We start from the raw sequence: 21,674 nt of genomic DNA on the forward strand, positions 1-21,674 counted from the left end.
TCCAAGTAAATTTGCATGTGCCAAACTCTAAACCTTCAAATAATAATCTGTTTTGTATGCCCAAATCGCTCATGTAGAGACTAGGGGATGTCAGTATCTTCCATGCTAAGTGGGTTATTCTCAAGATGAGTGGACTCCGCTCATCATTCACGAGAAAAATGGCTGGTAACCGGGATGCCCAGTCCCATGATCTAAAGATCAAAATCAAATCAAAAATAATTGCAAACAAAAGTCCCCCAGGTACCCGAGACTCACGAGAGACAAACCCATTTTTCCATTTTCCCCACGGCAGTCGTTTTATATTCTAGGCGTGGTACCCGACCCTCCTTCGAGTAAACAACCACTACACGCGTCAAATTATCACGTGGGTTGCCTTTTCGTATAGAAACAAACTCCACTGTGTACCCATGCGGGTGTGGGCGGGAACGAGACGTGAGTACGTGCGTCCTGCGTGCACTTCTTCTTTAGGTGCAGGTACGTACGTGGGTGGGTGTGAGAGAGATGGTTTGTACGAAACAGAGGCAATGTGTTGATGATATCTCAATCAGAAAAACGTAACATATGCAATGTGTGTGAAACGGAGTCATGGACGTGAGATATCGATAGAATTGAAAACAGGGATGAAGTGTGTGGCTGCGCGATCGATAAAGAGTGCCATCGAATTTGTGTTTGCCCACGTCAAAGATACAGGGCGGCTGGCCTACTGGAATTTGAGAGGGCAGAGGTGCAGTTCTTCTCCGTGGCATGGATACCTACCTACAACGTTCGACTATCGGTGTGGGGGGGGCTAGAGACCGGTCGACTAGTATATGTGTGGGGAAGGAGAGAGACCTAGCTATGTATTGATGGAGATCGATCGACATCCATGGATATGTGTAGCAGAGGAATAAGGTTGGGAAAAGACAAAGGTAGAGCGTCGGAGGGTTGGTCGTGGAGTGGCGTCTCACAAATGGTGGGAGAGGCCTGCTAGACAAGCGGAGGGTATGAGTGCAATATCAATAAGAGAGGGTGGGGGATGTCTATCTGTCTATGCACGTGCGTGTGAGAGACGGGTCGGGAGGTATTCAAGGATGATGAGGGGAGAAGATATGGTTGTGGTAAGCATGCGTAACTACATAGGAAGATCAACCATCATGTGTCCGAGAAAAGGGGAGACATAACTAGCAAGGTAAGTGTATCGGTGCTTGGTGAAAACGAATAATAGTCGACCTGGCTATATGTAGGGAGATCAGTTCATATACACGCCTGCATGTGTTAGAAGCAAATAAGGTCCGGAGAGGCGGATAGGGGGAGAGGGTGTGGCTAGGAGGTGGTACGAGAGGCCTACCATGTCGAGGGGGGAGGAGTGTGCATGCATGTGATTAATGAAAAGAGGGGCGGGAGTGTGCTCCTACGTGGAATCGTATTGGACATATGGGGGCATGGACGGTGAGAAGAGAAGAGGGGAAGTATATATGTGTTTGTTGTAGGCAAACTTGGCTAGAGAGGTATATCGACTGGTGTGTGCCAGAAAGAAGGAGCTGGGGGCCTACACACACCGTTGGTGGACGACCTAAAGAGAAATAATGAACGTGCGCGATGGAGGGGACGCTAAGGGTGTGTGAGGGGGGCGGGCGTGTGCATGCACGATAGAAAGTTAGCACTAGCTAGCTACAAATAGAAGAGGATCGTGAAGGTGTCAAAGACGAACAAAGATCATAATTCATTATAAAAAGGTGGATACGGATACTTGAAGAAGATATCATAATGTAGAACATTGATTATAATTTGGGCTAATGTGTGGCTTTTGCAACTCAGGTATAAATACTTGTCATAATGTAGGGGGCGGGGCACTATACTTTGTGTGATAAACATGGTGTACGTATGGAACATGGTTTAGATTATGAATATATAGTTAGTCCATCAAATGTACTATTATTTGGAATCAACATCAAGTGTATTCAAAAAATAGAATTCGAGTTCATGTAGTACACATAGTTCATATCTATCTCTATAGTAATCATGTGGTGTCTTATTAAGGTAATACACGAATGATGGTTGAAGTTGGCAACAATCATGATTGTAGATTCTTATTGAAATAGAGAAACGAATTCAAATTTAGTTCGAATTGCAGCGGTAGTATAGACATTCGGAATGCACTAAAATGTTGGTATGAGTAGGTTACATGCATTATACAGCAAGCGAAAAAAATTAATCGGACATAACATGGATTCATACTCCCTCCTTCCATCTATATAGGGCGTAATGAGATTTTTAAGACCGCCTTTGACTATTGACAAGATTAATAGTACATGACATGCACAATGTGAAAATTATATCATTGAAAGAACCTTTCACGGACAAAGTTCACGGTGTGCTTTGTGTAAGTTGCATGTCATATATCATTGCTCTAATATTTGGTCAAAGTTAGCATCGAAAAACGCATTAGGCCCTATATAGATGGAAGGAGGGAGTAGCTTTGAATAGCATTTGTATAGTAAAACGGGGCAAGACTCTCTCTTTGTGTGGTGTGAATAGTTTTAATTTTTTTGTTTTCTTTTTGGTTGAGGGAAGTGCGAATTGATTTGGTACGTACAAGTACAATATTACTACACGTTGGGCTTGTCCCTAAAATTCAACCCGCGTCTTGTTATATCCCGAAAATTCAGATATTGTGCTCCCAAAACTAGCGCCTTCACAACCCGCGCCTTGCTATCCAGAAATTACAGCGCGCGCGAAAACTCCCTCCAGCTGCCAAATCCCGACACGCGAAATCCCCCTTCTAACCCTGAGTTGAAAGGGCCGCTAGTTCAAATCGGTGGGGGGTACTTTTGTAACACACCCTACATTTTGGACAAGCGCGTCCCTAAGTCATGCTTCACCCCCTCCCATCACCCCCTTTTCGCCATTCAAAATCCCAGGCCGCCATAACCTCTCTGCTCCAGCCGCGAAACCCCACCCTCCTCTGTCCGCCACGTCACCGCTGCCCAGCCGGAGCCTCTTCCCCGACGATGTCGTCCACCGCAACAGCTCGATGTCCCTCGTCCACCTCCCCTGATGAGGATCCGTCGTCCATCTCGCCGTCCCGCCGGTTCAGCCGCCCCATCCTCCACCTCCATGGAGCTGCTCTGACGATCGCCTCGTCTATCGCGGCTGCTCCATCCCCACAGTGTCGCCTTAACCTGCTCCACCGGAACCGCAGCATCCTCACCGACTCCTCGGACGAAGCCGAGGCCTACTCGGCGCCACCAAAGAGGTTGTACACTCATCGCATTGCACCTTCTCCTTAACTCGACCTCCCGGCACCGACGGTGCTCCATCTCGCACCCCCATGGAGAGACTACCTTGAAGCCGGCGCCGCAGGCGACATCTCCACGGTGGCTCTCCCCCAGTGCGAGGCCCCTTCGGTGGTGGCGTCCATACCAGCCGGATCTGCTGCTGCTACTACGGCTCTCGCTCGCTCGCTCGCGCTACTGCTGCTGCTCCAGCTCTCGCTCGATCGCTCGCTCGCCCAGCTGCTGCTGCTGCTCTCCCCCTCGCTCGTGTTGCTGCTCTGCTCCGATTAAGCCACACTTCAGTCGAGTGAATCGACTTTTGGGTCAGTCGATTTTCAGGGGTTGGGGGGCCTCACCGGAGTTAAGGAAGAACCACCTGCAGCGGGGACTAGGGCTCGCCGGAGAGGTACCCCACTATCTATCTTAGGGTTCAGGGTGGGGGCGGGGGCCTAGAGGGCTGGCCGGGGCAGCGGTAGCGAGTTGTTTCGGGGCGGCGAGGCGGCACTGGGGCCCGCGGTTCAGCCAGTGGTGGCAGGCGGCTCAGGGGGTTGTAGGTTGAAGATGAACTGCAGGCCCTCCCTAAACTACATGTCAAGTGCATCTCTGCTACCATTGCATTTAGTTTCGACAGTAGCATTCAGATTCCATAGTAAATTTCAGTTTTGACAGTTAAGTGGTTTTTGGTGATGTTAATTTTACATCCATTTTACATCATCTATTGGAGATGCTATTAGAATCCCACTTTAGATTGATGATGTCTGTCTTGTGCTGCTTCAGCCTTGACGTCTTACGGCTCACCGGAGCTGCTCCAATGACAGAATGATCCATCACAACAGAGCAGTGCCCTAGACGCCATCTACAGATTCCTCAGATCTTCCTCCACACCTCCGACTGCCACCTCTGCCTCAACTGCTTCAGCGACCAACCCAATGATGCTGAGGTCGACACGGCTACGGCAAAGAGCTTGTACACTTGTTGCATCACTTATTACTATACATTCACGTCAATCCATTAGGGCTATTTTGGTTCAACGGAAAAACATAGCAATAGGGAATTTTCTAATGGCACTCTACTATTCAATTATTCATGCATTTTGTTGAAAGGAATGAAGCAAAACATCCACCTGGACCTACTTTTCAAAATCCTATGCATGGAAACAAAACCAAGTGCATTAGTGCCAGAATAACATTCTAACTATACACGCTTTCATATGGTTTCTCTTTATTTTGGCCATGTTTCTTTGCATTCCTCTGCTCTTCCAATTCCTGTAAACCAAACACCCAAGTTGACAGAAATCCTGTGTTTACAAATGCTCTGTTTACCATGTGCATTTTCCTATCCTATTCCGGTGTTTTTCCTATCCCTGTGTTTTAAGAATCATGCAAGCCAAATGAGCCCTTACAGAATTACTTCAGTTATAGGTACGTGTCGAAGGGAACTTTGTGTGGTTTGTCCTGCTCCTTCCGCGACGTCGTCCACCTCACCTGAGCTGCTCCATCGACAGAAGCATCCACCAAACCAGACATCACGACTCCTGACCGTCTTTCGCTGCCTCAGATCTCCTTCCCTGCCGCCGGCACCCACCCCAACAGCATCACCATCATCGACTCAGCAGATGAACCTGAGGAGTACACGGGTCCACAAGAGAGGTCGCACTCTTTTGTTTCTGCTTATGTTATGCATTACTTAAACTTACCTGCTACTTTATCATCCTGTTCAGCTCTTGGACTCCCAACTCAGGTCCAAATTAATGTTTAAACTTGAGTTCTAAATTAGTTGTGGGGCACATATCAAGGCAGCAATGAATAGTATGTCTGTCTAATATCTGGTTCACCTAGGGTATGCCTATGTTGTTCATCTTGGGTGGGAAACAAATAGTAAAGCAATCATCATCTGTCTTTTTATTAATTTAAAGCAATCATCAGCCTGCTATCATTATTTTTTGATCCATCCACTGGTTGTTACCATCACTCTAAATTTCTGCATGCTCTCCTTACATAATCTCACCATATTTTTTCGTATGCATGTCAGATATTGTACACAGTCATGCTGAACATGTAGAGAAAAAGAGAAGAGTTTTGCGCGGCAATACAATGTCATGCAGACATCGATCCATGGTGGGTTCAATGGCAAACCCTCCCCGCCCTCTCCAGATTGTAATCCAGAGGAAGATATCTGTTCTGAGGCGGATTCAGACGCCGCTGACCACTCCTATTTACCCCCCAAGGTGTTTGCTCTACCTTGGCATGATGATGTTAGTCATATCATGCATATGTTGCCTTGCAGTGCCTACTTTTGACATCATATATGTCATCTTCTTAGTTTAGACATGTTCCGTAATGCCACCTGTTTAGTTTTTATATCATATATGGGAATTATGCAATCTCATGTCTTTTAGCCAGCCATAATATATGTGAAATGTGCAATGCCATCCTGTTTAACCAGGCATCATATATTTGAATGATATCTTGACCATCCTTTTCTTCATTACATTTCCATTTGTCGGCAATGTTTGTACATTAAACTACTCTTCTTGTGAATCAGCCATTTGGGTGGGAGATGGAAAAATCTGGAGTGAAAACAAGGCCTTCAGAGCAGACAGTGCTACCTGTCGAAGCAAATCTCTTGTTGGGTCCCGATAGCTCCTCAGAGATGGATTCAGAGGCAGATGACCAGTCCTATTCCCCTACTGAGGTGTATGCTCTAACTTGGCACGGTTATACTGCTCATATCATGCATACGGTGTCTTGCATTGCATAGTTTAGACATCATATACACAATATTCAACACCATGTTCTTAGTTCAGATATCATATCGAATGCCCTCTGCTTAGCATATAAATCACATATGTGAATTAAATGATGCGATCTTGATTACTTAGATAACATGTAGGTGAATTATGTCATGCGATCCTGTTTAGTTATTCATCATATCTTTGAATTATGTTATGCTATGCTATCCAGTTTAGATAGACATCATATATGTGAAATTATGTCATGATATCCGTTTTAGTTAAACAATATACATGTCAACTATTTCATGCCCTCTTTTTTCCACACTATCTATTGCATCTGTCTCTCATACAATGTCTGTACATTCAATTGTGTTTCCTATTTATCAGCCATTTGAATTGGAGTGGGGGATGCCAGTATCTAGCGGAATAAAAACACGGTCTTCAAATAAAACAGTGCTACCTCTTGGTGGAGATATTTTTGCTATTGATTTCTTGCATGAAACGGGGTTTTGCAGGACTATTCTCCTTTCCGAGTATATGCCATATTTTTGTTTGGTTCCAGGTACCTCGAGTTCCAAAATCATCCTCAACGAAAAATTAAACTTGTATCTGAGCCATACCTTTGATAATCTTCTGCCAACCTTGCACACAATTTATCTTCTTGCTGATTTAATCATTGTGTTGTGAGGAGTACATGTTAATGCAAACTTGATACTGACGGTTCATCCAGGATTTCTTTTGTATTCAGACGAGCTATTTCCAATTTCACTGCAGTCTGCTGACAATTCCATTCTGTTTAGCTGAGTTTCCAAATATATGCAGTTCTTGCTGTCTCTTTGGGTCCGGTGTCGGCTGACGAGCAACTTTAATAGGGGGGAAATTTGTAACACCGAAGGCCCAAAGAAAGGAACAACAACTAAAACAAAAGCACACAAGCATTCTACTAATATAATTAATCAAGCAATCATCACATATTACTGCTACTCACACAATAATATGCATGCACACCTAAGCACACAAATCTCGCGAAAACTCCGATATTGAGGTCTAATATGTTGTGACGATGTGCACGAGGACGAATAAATGTGTGGAAGAATTGGTGTAAACATTGCTACACCAAGTGCTAGCTTAGCCAGGCAGCAACCTAAACTAGCTTGGAGGCGTGGACGTACTTGGTAACCATGCAGTGGGACAGAAGGTCGCAACCACATTATTATCAAGCGGACGGAGAAAGATATGTACTCGTCCAAGAAATAGGATGGCGGGGAAAAACTGAGGCTGCTGACATTGCCCTCCCTTGATAACTAAGATCATTAAGGGTTGCCAACATGACAAAATAAAAGAACGATCCGGGATAGACGCATGTCCATCACCGAAATGATAGGCGGGACTGAAGGAAAGACATCAGTGCGATAACTGAGCACCATTTTTGCAAACGGTGTCGGGATCTCTTGGCATCACTCTACTGGGACAGAAATGACACCAAACACCGAAAGAAAAAGGAACTAGAGAAATGCAAAGGTTGAGCTGTAGTGGATCCGAACTGATGCCAGCTACACTCACCAGATAAACTGTTAGAATCAAATAATAAGGCTATATGCATGCTATGCAACAAACAAATGCAGCAATCAAATGCAACAAACAAGCCAGACTCTATACTACCGATTTCTAATGTTCGCGCGGTCTAGGGCGTCCTACAGCCAGACCTGCTCTGATACCAAACCTGTGGCACCCCGGCTCAGAGAAAACCAGAACGCCCTGTATTCCAGCCCAGAGATCGAGATGAAGTCTTTTGGAATACGGCACTGCTTAGCATAGAACAAACCAGCTTTCTATTATTACACGAATATGAATACAAGGTCTCCAATATTACAATGAATAACATCGGCACGGCGACACTATGCCATCCATCGTTTCTCTATGCAACCAGCAGAACAACTCGAAGCAGCGGAATAACTCTAGCAGTGGAACAACGACGAAGGTGGTGAACTCCACTCCGTAGGGACTCTGACTGGAACGCTTATCCTATCTCGCACGAACGGAAACCACGACAAGCAAGCAATCAAATCCGGCTTGACCTGCAAGCTAGCATGACACTCCAGGTTAGTACATTGAATGTACTTGCAAGCTCACAAAAACCAGAAGCATTCAAGACAGACAACAACATGGCAATTACAAGTTAAACAGGAATTATCATGAGATCATCAGAAATAACATAGCATGAACAACATAAACATGATACGGCTAACACAACATGAATATATTAATCTGACAATACTAGCATGCAACATGATGACACTATATGCACCACTTATTCTGCTCAGGCTACCTCATAACCAACTCATGCATCACTTACCAACCTCGGACATCACTCAATCATCTCAGGATCAAATCAAGCTTGGTATAAACAATACCGTAGTAATCATTAAAAGACCACAAGGAGCTTGATCTTTACCCACGATTCTCACACAACATCATGAATATACAACGTCTCGGTATCCTCGATACCACGGTGATCCTTATGGCGATCACAACCACGACCAACACTTGGTCCCAAACCGTGATCCTTACGGAGATCACAACCACGACCAATAAATGGCCCGTGATCCTTACGGTGATCACAACCATGGGTTGTAGTTAATCAAGTTATTCTTATTACTGTTGACTCATGGTGTACCCTACTTTCGAACAGGGCCCTTATCTGCGGGCGCGGCTATCGATAGGTTTAATATACACTCTACAGAGGTTAGTACACTGTACCCACACTACGGAACCCATGGCCTCGCACTCCCATTCAGGTGGACCAACGGTGTTCCGACAAAACCATCCTACTGCCATGACACTCTCCCGGCCACTCCGACTCAATCCCCATCGGGCTAGTCCTAGGTGGCCCCTTGTCTACATCAAGAGACCTCAAACCACCGTCGTGGCCAAACATAAACGATCTCGCACGGGGACATGAGCTCAAAACCAACTATGGGCACACAAGGCTTATGTTGTCCTACCTGATCAGGGTAGCGCCCGCGCATAACCTTCGTTGGAAGCACCGGCGAGAGGCACGACAATAGACCAAGATAGGACTGTCCCATACAGGTAAACGTGGTTGCACTAGTCAGCATTGTTTCAGCGGCACCATGACTCAGCCAACAGTTGTTCGAGTTCAATTTAATCCGGTTAACTTGAATGCAAATATGTTGAGTCATGATAAAATGCATGAACATGATATCAACATAATCATGAGGGTATCACATAACTATCCACCATATCAACAATAAATCATATCCACTAAGCATGGCATACTGACTAGCATGACCATCACCAACATCAACATGTACTACTAGCAAGCATAAACATATGAAAGGAAATACTAGCAGGTAGAACATGATAACAGAGTACAAGACAACATAGCACAAAAGTGAACATGCAAATCTAAGATTACCAGAACAACGATAACCATCTTTTCAACAAGCAAACTTTTAATAAAGATTCAAGTTGAAAACCATGGCTACTGCATGAATATCATGCAAGTGGGTATTGTGGCTTGCCTGGGGTGGAAGAAATCACCGGGAGAAAGTGCGAGAAACTCGCGGAACGAATCGCTGGAAAGCGTTCTCTCTCGGAGAGGGCTGAATAAGGTCAAGGGCATAATGGTCATTTTCACAATTTCAAACCATAGTGAAAGCATGACCAACAAAACGGGCTCAACAAAACAAAGAAGTGAGCGTTGGTTTCACCTCATTTGGATTTACGAGCAAATAGATATGAGGGGTTGAAGTTCAGGGACTTTTCTGCAAAAATAACATCACAACCAAGTCCCTGAGTGGATAAGGCAGAAACGGGTTTTTAGAAATACGCTTTCGGTTAGTGAAAACATACTCACCAAAAATACGCTTCCACTTGCCACGTCAGCGTGGACAGGTCAACGCGCGGCCGGCCCTTGAGTGGTTGACAGGTGGGGCCCACCGCATCTTCTCTCTCCTCCCACGCCTCCTTCTTCTTCCTCCCGTGCCTGGCCACGACAGAGAGCAAAGGAGGAGGGCAGGGGCGCTGCCGGTGTCAGCCCCGGCGACTCCGGCCACCTCCGGCCAAACGGAGGCCACCGGCGGGCTCGTCGTGGCCTGCCGCATCCATCCCCGCGCAGAGGAGACACCGGAGAGGAGCGGGGTGACCACGACGAAGAGGGGGACAGAACCGGCTCCGGTGGTGGTTGACTTGGGGGCACGGCCACTCGGGCACTCCAGTGAGAGGGAGAAGAGGTGGGGCGGACCGCCCGAGCACCAGGAAGAGAGTGGTGAGGTCAGGGAGGAGGGGAAGGGCTTGGTTCGGGCAGATTTAAGCGGAGCACCGTAGCGAGGCTTCGGCCATGGGAGGGCTCCTCGAGCTCGGGGAAGTGGTCAAGGAGGGAGCTGGGAGTGAGGCGAGGCCAGTGGTGAGCTCAAATGTCTCGGGGGAAGGCCATTTATAGGCGGGGTGAGAGGCACGGTCTCGGGTGCCGCCGGGCACGTCCGGCCGAAGCTCTGGCGATGGCCAGCGAGCACGGGAGGGCACAGGGAAGGCGACGAGCGAGAGAGAGAATGAGCCGCAGAGGTCACGGAGTCGAGGGGAGCAGAGGAATAGGCCAAGCGCCATTAAAGCTCGGTCGGCCACAGTGCACCCGTGGGCGCGCGGCGACGAGCGCTGACGGAGGGGGAGAGGGCTCCACGAGGACGGCGACGACGCGGGCTATCTACTGGACATACTCATGAGCGCGAAGCCGACAAGAGGGGGAGGGGCCCGAGCAAGAAACCAATCTGGGTGCGCTCATGGCATGCCAAAATGGTGGTCCCCACCAGTGCTGGCATGTGTGGGAGGCAAACAGCTGGCAAATGTTGTCTAGGGCGTAGTCCATCCTGGGGAGGTCTCAACTATGGTGGTAGATTGGTGAAAACGGCTACGGTTAAAAGGTTAGTGAGCTCTGAAGTTTACTGCAGTTAACTTTATCAGCTCAATGTGATCAATAGGGAATTTCTTGAATCCAAATAAGTTGTCTGGAGTGTTTATCTATGGAGGGACTATGATCCTGGAGGTTTTGAGGGGAAATGGACCAAGTATGAATATAGTTGCTTTGCAACTGCCAAAATGGTCCAGAAATGAAGATCATGGTGATGCTCTCACATGGAGTTATGAAATGGGATGCAACTTGGCAAATCCTCAAGATATGGACATATAAAGATGCTGTAAAAAGATCATGCCAAATGGACAAGCCAAAATGGCACTTGCTTCACAAACATCATTTCTGTCCAGAAACTTGGAATAATTATGGTGATCAAATGGATCAATGAAATGATGCCAAATTGGGTGGCGAGATGTTTTATGGGTATAAGAATGATCTGTTAATTTATCAGGATTTTTGAAGCAATATAAAATATACTTGCTTCACAACCTGAAAATATTGCTAGAAACAAAGATTTGCTCCAGTGCTCACATAGATAATTGGATGGGGCTTCAAAGGGGTGGAAGGGGTTAATATGAGCACATTAAGGAGTGTGCAAAAGTTCAATTCATTTGGGTACTCCTAGCTAGTACTTCCTTCACAAAGCCTTCTGTTGACAGAAACTTTGAAAAATCACTGAGGAAGATTGGCTAGGCAAATAAAGTTGAACTTGTGCATGAGGCAACTATTTGGACATATAAACATGCCCAAAAAGGTTGGGAGCCACTAGGAGAAATATAAATGACACTTCCTTCACAAAGTGCCATTCAGGGCAGAATAGAAAAAGGAATATTGGGGAATTATTTTTGAACATGGCAATGAAAAGTATTGCCATATTTGATCAAGATATGACCCAAAAAATTTATGAGAATTATTTGGGAATTTTAGGAATGAGGAAATATAGGTTGCTTCACAACCTAGGGCAATTTGAGTTACTCCTTTAATAGAAAAGGAATATTCCCAATAAAAGAATGTTGTGATTTGGGCTAGGATGAAAATGATAGGGTCTAGGGAAATATTTGGGAATGAAAAGCCCCTCTGGAAGCAAAAAAGAGGGCATCTTCTTCAGTTTCCAGACCACAAAGCCATGAAAAAAAACTCACGCAAAAACCTCGGAAAAACAAAAGAAAAAGAAAGGGCCAAAAATCAGGCTGTCACACGTCCTCTCATGCATAATACCATGTTCCGCACAGAATAAATCAAACTCACTTGAAAAGTACTCTCCACCACGATCAGACCGGACTCATTTTATTTTCTTCTCAAGTTGGTTCTCAACTTCAGCCTTATAGATTTTAAAGTAGTGTAGAGCCTCATCCTTTAATATTTAACAAATACACATAACAGAATCTATTGGAATCATCAATGAAAGTCATGAAGTATTTCTTTCCACCTTTAGTCAACACACCATTCATCTCACAGAGATCTAAATGTATGAGCTCTAGTGGTGCCAGGTCTCTCTCCTTCGTAGGCTTGTGAGGCTTACGAGGTTGCTTTGCTTGCACACATGCATGGCACTTAGAGCCTTTGGCTAAAGTGGAATTCGGGATTAGATTCATCTTAGCTAGCCGCGTCATACAACCGAAATTTATGTGACAAAGACGTGAATGCCAAACCTCACATTCGTTCACATTGGAATGAATTTGGTTCACGACTTTATTACAGAAATCCTCTAGGGAAAGGCGGAACAAACCACCACAATCATATCCTTTTCCAACAAATAGTCAATACTGAGATACAACTACTTTGTTAGACTCAAATACTAACTTAAACCCTTCTTTACATAGAAGGGAGCCACTAACGAGATTCTTCTTAATGGCGGGGACATGCTGCATGTTCTTAAGTTGCACGATCTTAATTTCCCGAAGTAAACTTCAGATCTATCGTGCCAACACCATGAACAGAAGCATGCGATCCGTTCCCCATCAGGACGGAACAATCTCGTGTGAGATGGTAAGAAGAAAACATAGACACATCAACACACACATGAATATTGGCCCCGGTGTCAACCCACCAATCGGTGGACTGACAAACTGAAAGTACGGTAAACAGATTACCATACCCAGATGCCCCATCATGGTTGCTCAAAGTGTCATTGACAAACTTTGCTTCCTGTCCTGGCGTCTTATACTTGTTTGGGCACTTGTTTGCCCAATGTTCCTCTGAACCATAGGTAAAGCAACCATCTCTCTTCTTGTCTTTCTTCTTAACCTCCTTCTTAAAGGTAGTATTTTTTTGGACAGAGTTCTTTCCCTTGAACTTGTGTAAGTTCTTCTGCACCGCATTGGCGCTAGAAGAACCCTCTACCCCTTTCACATGTGAGTCCTTTGCTCTCGAGTTCTGCTCAACACTTAGATGACCGATGACATCCTCAACAGAGAATTCACGTCTCAAGTGCTTGAGAGAAGTAGCAAAGTTCCTCCATCCAGGAGGGAGTTTTGCAGTAATGCAACCCGTGACAAACTTGTCCAGTAACTCACACTTCAGGAGCTCCAGCTCCTTAGCGATGCATTGTATCTCATGGGCCTGGTCCAATACAGAACGGTTGTCAACCATTTTGTAGTCATGGAACTAATCCAGAGCATACAACTCGCTTCCAGCATCGGTTGGGCCGAACTTAGCTTCGAGCGCATCCCACAAAATCTTGGCAATGCGCATATGAAGATATGCGTCCACAAGCTTGTCTCCTATCACAGTAAGAACTGCTCTCAGAAAGATTGTGGTTGCCTCCCTAAACGCCTTCTCCTGTTCAGCAGCAATCGTTTCTGTGGGGGACACACCACCAACCCAGAACACGTTCATCGCTATGGCCACAAGGTGGTCCTAGTCTGCCAACGCTTAAAATGCGTCCCGGTAAACTTTTCTGGTTTCAGAGTAGCAACAAAGCCTTGAACCGAAAAATGCCTAAAATAAGGTTTTTGGATTGTTGGAAATATTAGCACTTTTCCGAGTAATCTAATCAACGAGTAGACAGTAAGCATGGCAAATACGGTATGCATCTCATACCGATACCTAAGCAGGTGAGCACGTACAGTACATAGAACCGAACCATCTATGAACAGCATATATACGACTAGCACATGAAGAAGCAAACATGGGATGAACAAGTCATACCCTCCGGTTGGCCAGGCCAACGCGACGGTAGCAGCAGCCTCGACATCAGCCAAGGCCTTCTTCTTGGCGACTTCGTCGTCAGCCATGGAGTCGATGTAGAGGATGTAGTGGAATAAGAGGCGAACGAGGACAGGGACGGATCGGGAGCAGTCGCGTCGAGACACTCCCCAAAAACCTTATTGATGTTCTCCCGGGCAGGATCTCAAACGACAGGGTTCCGGAGGCACCTGCTCTCCCGACCAACCGTGCACGCGGTCATCGGGATGGGATCGCCGGAGGCAGCACAGTGATAGGAATAGTAGATGACCGCTAGGGTTGTACGAGAGGAAGTGAGTGAACTGAGTTAGGGTTCACTCCACCGGCGAGCACCTACTTATATAGGCCATCAGGTAAATGGGCCTGGGCCAGGCCCACGATCGAGTCCGTGAACAGACCGTGTTCCTGAGCGGCAAAAATAAGCTTCGGCTCGTTCCCGCAACCCGCGGCACGCGCGCGTCGTGACGAGGCTGGCGAAGCGGGCAGCGGAGGAGGAGGAGTGCGCGTGTACAACTCCTATTCCCAAGCTCCCAATAGCAAATGGTAGAGCGGCCCTTATAAAGAGGTCTCACTCTTCTTACTGTAGCAGTATGGGACTAAACTTCCCACCACTTGATGTACACATGCATGGGCCTTAGAGATTAATTAGGGATCATTGTCTTATATGGGCCTAAGCCCATCCATAATCCATCATAGACCACTGTCGCAGAATACCACACGCGCTAATTCTCTCGACCCCGATGGACGCCAACCGATTCCGTGAGCAGGTGCGGACAAGCGCTCTTGCAAATTATGTGCTTTGGGTGTCTTTTCTTAGGAAAAATATTTTTGTAGAACGGCGGGTACATGCATTAAGCAAGGGCAATTCGACCCTTGTATACAAAAAAAGGGAGAATTTTTTTTGCCAAGTTTTCTTTTCGAAACAAAATTGCTGGCCGCCTGGCCCATCTAATCCAGGGCTAGGCAAACGCAATCGAGGGCCTGATCCGTGGCAAGAATTTCATTGCGAGACCCGGTTCCTGACGGCACTGCCGCCTGCCGGTGCCTTCCAACACCAGCCGCTCTCGTACGGTACGTGAACTCTGTCCTTACAGAATTGCACCAGGGTAAATATCAGGAAACCCTCTTTTTTGGAAGATTATATTCCATCTATGTGTCCGTGCGCACGTGACGTGAACTCTAAACACTTTTGGCACAATATATACCCGGCTCCGGCTAAATACATAAGCGACTTGTATGTCACGAACCTGCAGCACCCTTCGCCCGATCTCCTACCTATTCCCATGGGAAACACCATCGGTTCTGCTTCTCTGGTGAAGCAGGATGTGCCCGAGACGTGGTCGACGAGCCTTACGGAGGGCGACACCGCGGCGCACAGTTTCGAGGTCACGGGCTTCTCGCTGCTCGACGGCATGGGCGCCGGGAACTTCATCTCGTCGAGCACGTTCTGCGTTGGCGGCTGCGAGTGGGACATCACGTTCTACCCCGACGGGTCAAAGGAGGACGGAGGCGCCCACGCCTCCGCTTATCTGCGTCTATGCAATGGAGAACTAGGGTTGCAGACCAACTACACTCTGAGTCTATTGGGGAAGGATGGCCAAGTGTTTGAGCAACGGAGCCTAGAACATACCTTCCAGTCCGCAGGTATTTTTTGGGGCTTCGACGACTTTGTCCAAAAGTCAAAGCTGCGGCGGCTGCTATCCGGCAACGACGACTGTGTAACGATCAGATGTGTTTTGACTGTTATGAGGAAGCATGGCGCCTTGGCCATCCCGACCCCGCCGTCCAATATGCACGAGGATTTTGCAAGGATGTTGAAGGGCAAGGAAGGCGCGGACATAACGTTCATCGTGGGTGACAAGTCGTTCCGTGCTCATAGACACGTTCTGGCGGCACGATCACCGGCCTTTAAGGCAGAGAGAATTAACTTCTCAAATTAATTTAAGTGAAGCAATAGAGATTTTTTTGAAAATTTTACTAACTCTCAAACAAATCTAAGTGAAGCAAAAAAGCATTTCTTCAAAAATACTAAAGCACACCATATTCAAAAAGATATAAGTGAAGCACTAGAGCAAATCCATATCTCATAAAAATTTAAGTGAAGCATAGAGAGCTATTATAACAAGTCATGACAAATTTTGGTTCTCTCAAATAGATGTGTCCAGCAAGGATTCATGACTTAGAACACAAAGCAAAACAAGCAAAAACTCATATCGTACAGGACGCTTCAAGCAAAACACATAGTATGTGACGAATAAAAATATAGCTTCAAGTAAAATACCGATGGTCGTCAGAAGAAAGAGGGGATGTCACTCGGGGCATCCCGAAGCTTAGTTGCTTGCTTATTTTTGGAAAATAACTTGGGGTGCCATGGGCATCCCCAAGCTTAGACTCTTCTTACTCCTTATTCCTTCATCCATCGTAAGATAACCCAAAACTTGAAACACTTCAATCACACAAAACTCAACAAAACCTTCGTGAGATCCGTTAGTATAAAAAAGCAAATCACTACTTTAAGTACTATAGAAAATCAATTCATATTTTATTCTTGCATTATATCTACTGTATTCTAACTTCTATAAGGCAAAAACTCATCAAAGAAAACCATAGAATCATCAAAACAAGCACCCAATGCAAAGAAAACAGAATCTATCAAAAACATAATAGTCTGTAGCAATCAGAATATTTCGAATACTTATGGAACTCTAAAACTCTTGAGAAATTAGGAAAACTTGAGAAATTTGTATACTAATCTTCTGCAAAAAGAATCAGAGCAAAATCATGTTTCTGTGATTTATGAAAATTATTTTCATGAGTGCATAAGTTTTTGTTTTTCAGCAAGATCAAACAACTATCACCCAAGAAGATCCTAAAGGCTTTACTTGGCACAAACGCTAATTAAAACACAAAAACCACAATCATAACAGTAGCATAATTGTGCAAACACTCAAGAATAAAATGCAAAAGGCAAAAATAAATTTTGTTCATTGGGTTGCCTCCCAACAAGCGCTATCGTTTTACGCCCTTAGCTAGGCATAAAGTAAGGATCTAAGTTTTGCCATCCTTCTTCTTAATTTCTTTAGATGTGTTTTCGTCATGAGGTTTTGTAAAAACAACATAAAACATATTGTCCATAGAAAATTTAGCATTATTGAATTGCTCATTATCATAACCCCTTTGATTTCGGCAACAATCCAAGAGTAATGTTGATTAACATTATTGAAAACATGTTGGGTTATGTCTAAAATGGGGACTTCCTTCTTAAGATTCTCATCAAAGATTTTGTTATCCCCAATTAAATGGCTTAACGCATAATCACTGTTGTAAATAATTTTATCTATCACAGGTTTTTCACGATTCATACCATAAAAATCAAAGATTTCCTTAGCTTCCCATATTATGTGATTGGCCAAGAATAAAATATTTAAGAATGAGAGTGGCCAACTTTTTAGCTTTAGGGTTCCTTATAATGGGAAGCTCAAAAAACAATCTTTAGAAAGTAGGATGGGTACGGATAAATTTACTTTCAAGTTTTAAACTAATGCTGAGATAGCATCCGCATAAGATCTAGTAGTTCTAAGTATTAGAGCATCATCAAGACTTAGATTTCCCACACAATTGAAAAATTCTTGGATACGTTCTTTTCCCATAACATTCCCTTGCCCCAAGATTAAAGATTTAGCATCCAGATTGCCCGTACGTCGAACCTTAGGAGTTAGGCCATCATCTGTTGGTGCCATACCAAAATCACTCATGGTTGCAAGCAAAGGATAGATCTGATGAGAAAATAGCGAACGAAAAAGAGAGCGAATAAAACGGCAATTTTTTGTGAAGTGGGGGAAAAGAAAACGAGAGGCAAATGGCAAATAATGTAAATTGCAAGGAGATGAGATTTGTGGTTAGGAACCTGGTAGATGTTGAAGATCCTCCCGGGCAACTGCGCCAGAAATTCCTTTTGATGCCTGCTAGAACTACGTCGGTATTTCTCTAAAGAAGAGGGGCTGATGCAGCACAGCGATGGTAGTTATTTCCCTCGGTGATGAGACCAAGGTTATCGAACTACTAGGAGAACCAAGCAACTCTACGTAAACAGCACCTGCACACAAATAACAAATACTCTCAACCCGATGTGCAAAAGGGGTCGTCAATCCCTTTCGGGTAGCGGCGCCTAGAGATAGGCAAACGGACGTGAGAGAGTTGTAAATATTGATAGATTGAACGCCCAATAAAATAAATTGCAGCAAGGTATTTTTGTATTTTTTGGTTTAATAGATCTGAAAATAAAAGCAAAGGAAAATAAATCGTAAAGGAAAATAATATGATAAAGAGACTCGGGGGGCGTAGGTTTCACTAGTGGATTCTCTCGAGAAAAATAACAAATGGTGGGTGAACAAATTACTGTTGGGAAATTGATAGAACTTTAAATAATCATGATGACATCCAGGCAATGATCATTACATAGGCATCACGTCCAAGATTAGTAGACCGACTCCTGCCTGCATCTACTACTATTACTCCACACATCGACCGCTATCCAGCATGCATCTAGTGTATTAAGTTCATGGAAAAATGGAGTAATGCAATAAGAACGATGACATGATGTGGACAAGATCTATTTATGTAGAAATAGACCCCATTGTTTTATCCTTAGTAGCAACGATACATACGTGTCGGTTCCCCTTCTATCACTGGGATCAAGCACCGTAATATCGAACCCACTACAAAGCACCTCTTCCCATTGCAAGATAAATAGATCAAGTTGGCCAAACAAAACCCAAATATCGGAGAAGAAATACGAGGCTATAAGCAATCATGCATATAAGAGATAAAAGAAACTCAAATAACTTTCATGGGTAAAAATATAGATCTGATCATAAACTCAAAATTCATCGGATCCCAACAAACACACTACAAAAAGAGTTACATCATATGGTCTACAAGAGACCATTGTATTAAGAATCAAACGAGAGAGAGGAAGCCATCTAGCTACTAATTACGGATCCATAGGTCTACAAAGAACTACTCACGCATCATCGAAGAGGCACCAATGGACAAGATGCACCCCTTCGCGATGGTGTCTAGATTGGATCTGGTGGTTCTGGATTTTGTGGTGGCTGGAATTGATTTTCGTCAACTCCCCTAGGGTTTCTGAAATATTGGGGTATTTATAGAGCAAAGAGTCAGTTCAGGGGGCACCCGAGGTGGGCACAACCCACCAGGGCGCGCCTGGGCCTCCTGGCGCATCCTGGTGGGTTATGCTCCCCTCGGAGCACCCCCCAGGCGCTTCTCCGGCCCACTGGATGTCTTCTGGTCCAAAAAAAATCCACAAAAAGTTTCGCTGCTTTTGGACTCTGTTCGGTATTGGTTTCCTGCGATGTAAAAAATATGCAGAAAACAGCAACTGGCACTTGGCACTATGTCAATAGGTTAGTACCAAAAAATAATATAAAATAATTATAAAACATCCAAGAATGATAATATAACAGCATGGAACAGTCCAAAATTATAGATACATTGGAGATGTATCAGGCACATCGTCTGGTTCCTCTTGGTCTTCAGCTTCCCCTGTTGCAGCATCACCGTATTCAGGGGGCGGATAGTTAGTCATCATCCTCTTCTTCTTCGTTGTCTTCCATCATAACCCCTCTTTCTCCGTGCTTGGTCCAAACATTATAGTGTGGCATGAAACCCTTCTCAAGCAGGTGGATGTGAAGGGTTTTTTGGTTAGAGTAAGACTTTGTATTCTCACAGATAGGACATGGACAACACATAAAACCATTCTGCGTGTTTGCCTCAGCCACTTCGAGAAAATTATGCACGCCCTTAATATACTCGAAGGTGCGTCTCACCGTACATCCATTGCTGGTTCATCTGCGTGCATTATATATAATTAAGTGTGTCAAAAACCATTACAGAACATCATGAATAGAGAAGTGACCAAATTAATAAATGTTCATCATCACATTAAAATCAAAGTACAATAATGATCAAATGTTATTACTGAAAAAATAAATACATAAAGTTCATACATAGTTCTCATTGAACAACATATAGCTCTCTAGAGCATCTAATTAAACCATACATTGAAACTATGTAAAATATTTCAATGCAACAACAAATGCGATCATAATCGCAATTAAGGTAGCAATTGATCCAACGCCATAATGATATCAAGCCTTAGTATGAATGACATATTTTTTAATCTTTCTAATCTTCAAGTGCATTGCATCCATCTTGATCTTGTGATCATCGACAACATCCGCAACATGCAACTACAATTTCATCTTCTCCTCCTCAATTCTTTTCAATTTTTTCTTCAAGTAATTGTTTTCTTTTTCAACTAAATTTAACCTCTCGACAATAGGGTCGGTTGGAATTTTCGGTTCACATACCTCCTAGATAAAAACATCTATGTCACGTTGGTCGGCATAATTGTCATAAACACTAAAATAAAACAAATAGTTATAAAAGATAATATATACCACATCCGAATCATAAACAGGACAAGGGCCGACAGAGGCAGATACCAAAACCATCGCACTATATAATAACAAACAACAATAAAAGTAAGAAAATTATACAAGTATCTATCTAAATCATATAAGTATTTTTTTTCCTTTTAGAAAGAAGATAACAACAAGAGGCTCACCACGGTGGTGCCGACGATGAGATCAGCGCGGGCGATCAACGGCGGTGAGGACGGGACGGGATAGGACGGACTGCCAAACCTAGACAAATCTTGAGGAAAATGGAATTTGGACAAGGAGCTTCGAGAGGAGAAAGCTTAAGTGTAGCTCAGGCATTTCATCAAACACCTCATGTGCATAGGAGCTGAGCTAGTGCACCACAAACATCTCCCACGGCGGGCCAAAAAAATTGAGCAGTGGCTCTGCTCGTGAGCAGGGGTATATATAGGCCTCTTTTTAGTTCCGGTTTGTGGCTAAAACTAGACAGAAGACTGACCTTTGGTCCCGGTTCCAGCCACCAACCAGGATTAAAGGTGCTGGGCCCGGAGCAAGTCCCATTGGTACGGGTTCATGTCTGGAACCGGGACCAAAGTGTTGGGAAATGTAGTAATTTAAAAAAATCTACGCACACGCAAGATCATGGTGATGCATAGCAACGAGAAGGGAGAGTGATGTCCACGTACCCTCGTAGACCGTAAGCGGAAGCGTTATGACAACGCGGTTGATGTAGTCGTATGTCTTCACGATCCAACCGATCCAAGCACCGAACGTACGGCACCTCCGAGTTCAGCACACGTTCAGCTCGATGACGATCCCCGGACTCCGATCCAGCAGGGTGTCGAGAATGAGTTCTGTCAGCACGACGGCACGGTGACGATGATGATGTTCTACCGACGCAGGGCTTCGCCTAAGCAAGCAACGATATGACCGAGGTGGAATATGGTGGAGGGGGGCACCGCACACAGCTAAGGAACGATCATGATGATCAACGTGTGTGTCTAGAGGTGCCCCCTTGCCCCCGTATATAAAGGAGGGAGGGGGAGGTGCGGCCGGCCCCCTAGGGGTGCGCCTGGAGGAGTCCTACTCCCACCGGGAGTAGG

General features: G+C 44.9%; 1 protein-coding gene and 1 long non-coding RNA gene across 2 annotated transcripts; one reads left to right on the forward strand and one right to left on the reverse strand.

The window, feature by feature from the left end:
• Positions 1–9,487: 9,487 nt before the first annotated feature.
• LOC123042158 (uncharacterized) lies at positions 9,488–10,674 on the reverse strand. The gene is made up of 3 exons (XR_006418715.1): positions 9,869–10,674; positions 9,723–9,776; positions 9,488–9,614 (listed from the first exon to the last, which is right to left on the reverse strand). It is a non-coding gene; the product is annotated as an uncharacterized lncRNA (long non-coding RNA).
• A 4,679-nt stretch (positions 10,675–15,353) lies between these two features.
• On the forward strand, positions 15,354–16,060 carry LOC123042159 (BTB/POZ and MATH domain-containing protein 3-like). The gene has a single exon (XM_044464674.1). The coding sequence runs from the start codon at positions 15,391–15,393 to the stop codon at positions 16,045–16,047; it is 657 nt and encodes a 218-aa protein (XP_044320609.1). The 5' UTR covers positions 15,354–15,390; the 3' UTR covers positions 16,048–16,060.
• Positions 16,061–21,674: the final 5,614 nt, after the last annotated feature.

Source organism: Triticum aestivum, chromosome 2B (assembly GCF_018294505.1).
Source record: "Triticum aestivum cultivar Chinese Spring chromosome 2B, IWGSC CS RefSeq v2.1, whole genome shotgun sequence".
NCBI lineage: Eukaryota > Viridiplantae > Streptophyta > Magnoliopsida > Poales > Poaceae > Triticum > Triticum aestivum.

Excerpts from the sequence above, each read along its gene's own strand:
- LOC123042159 (XM_044464674.1), top strand. The coding sequence starts at position 15,391 with ATGGGAAACACCATCGGTTCTGCTTCTCTGGTGAAGCAGGATGTGCCC.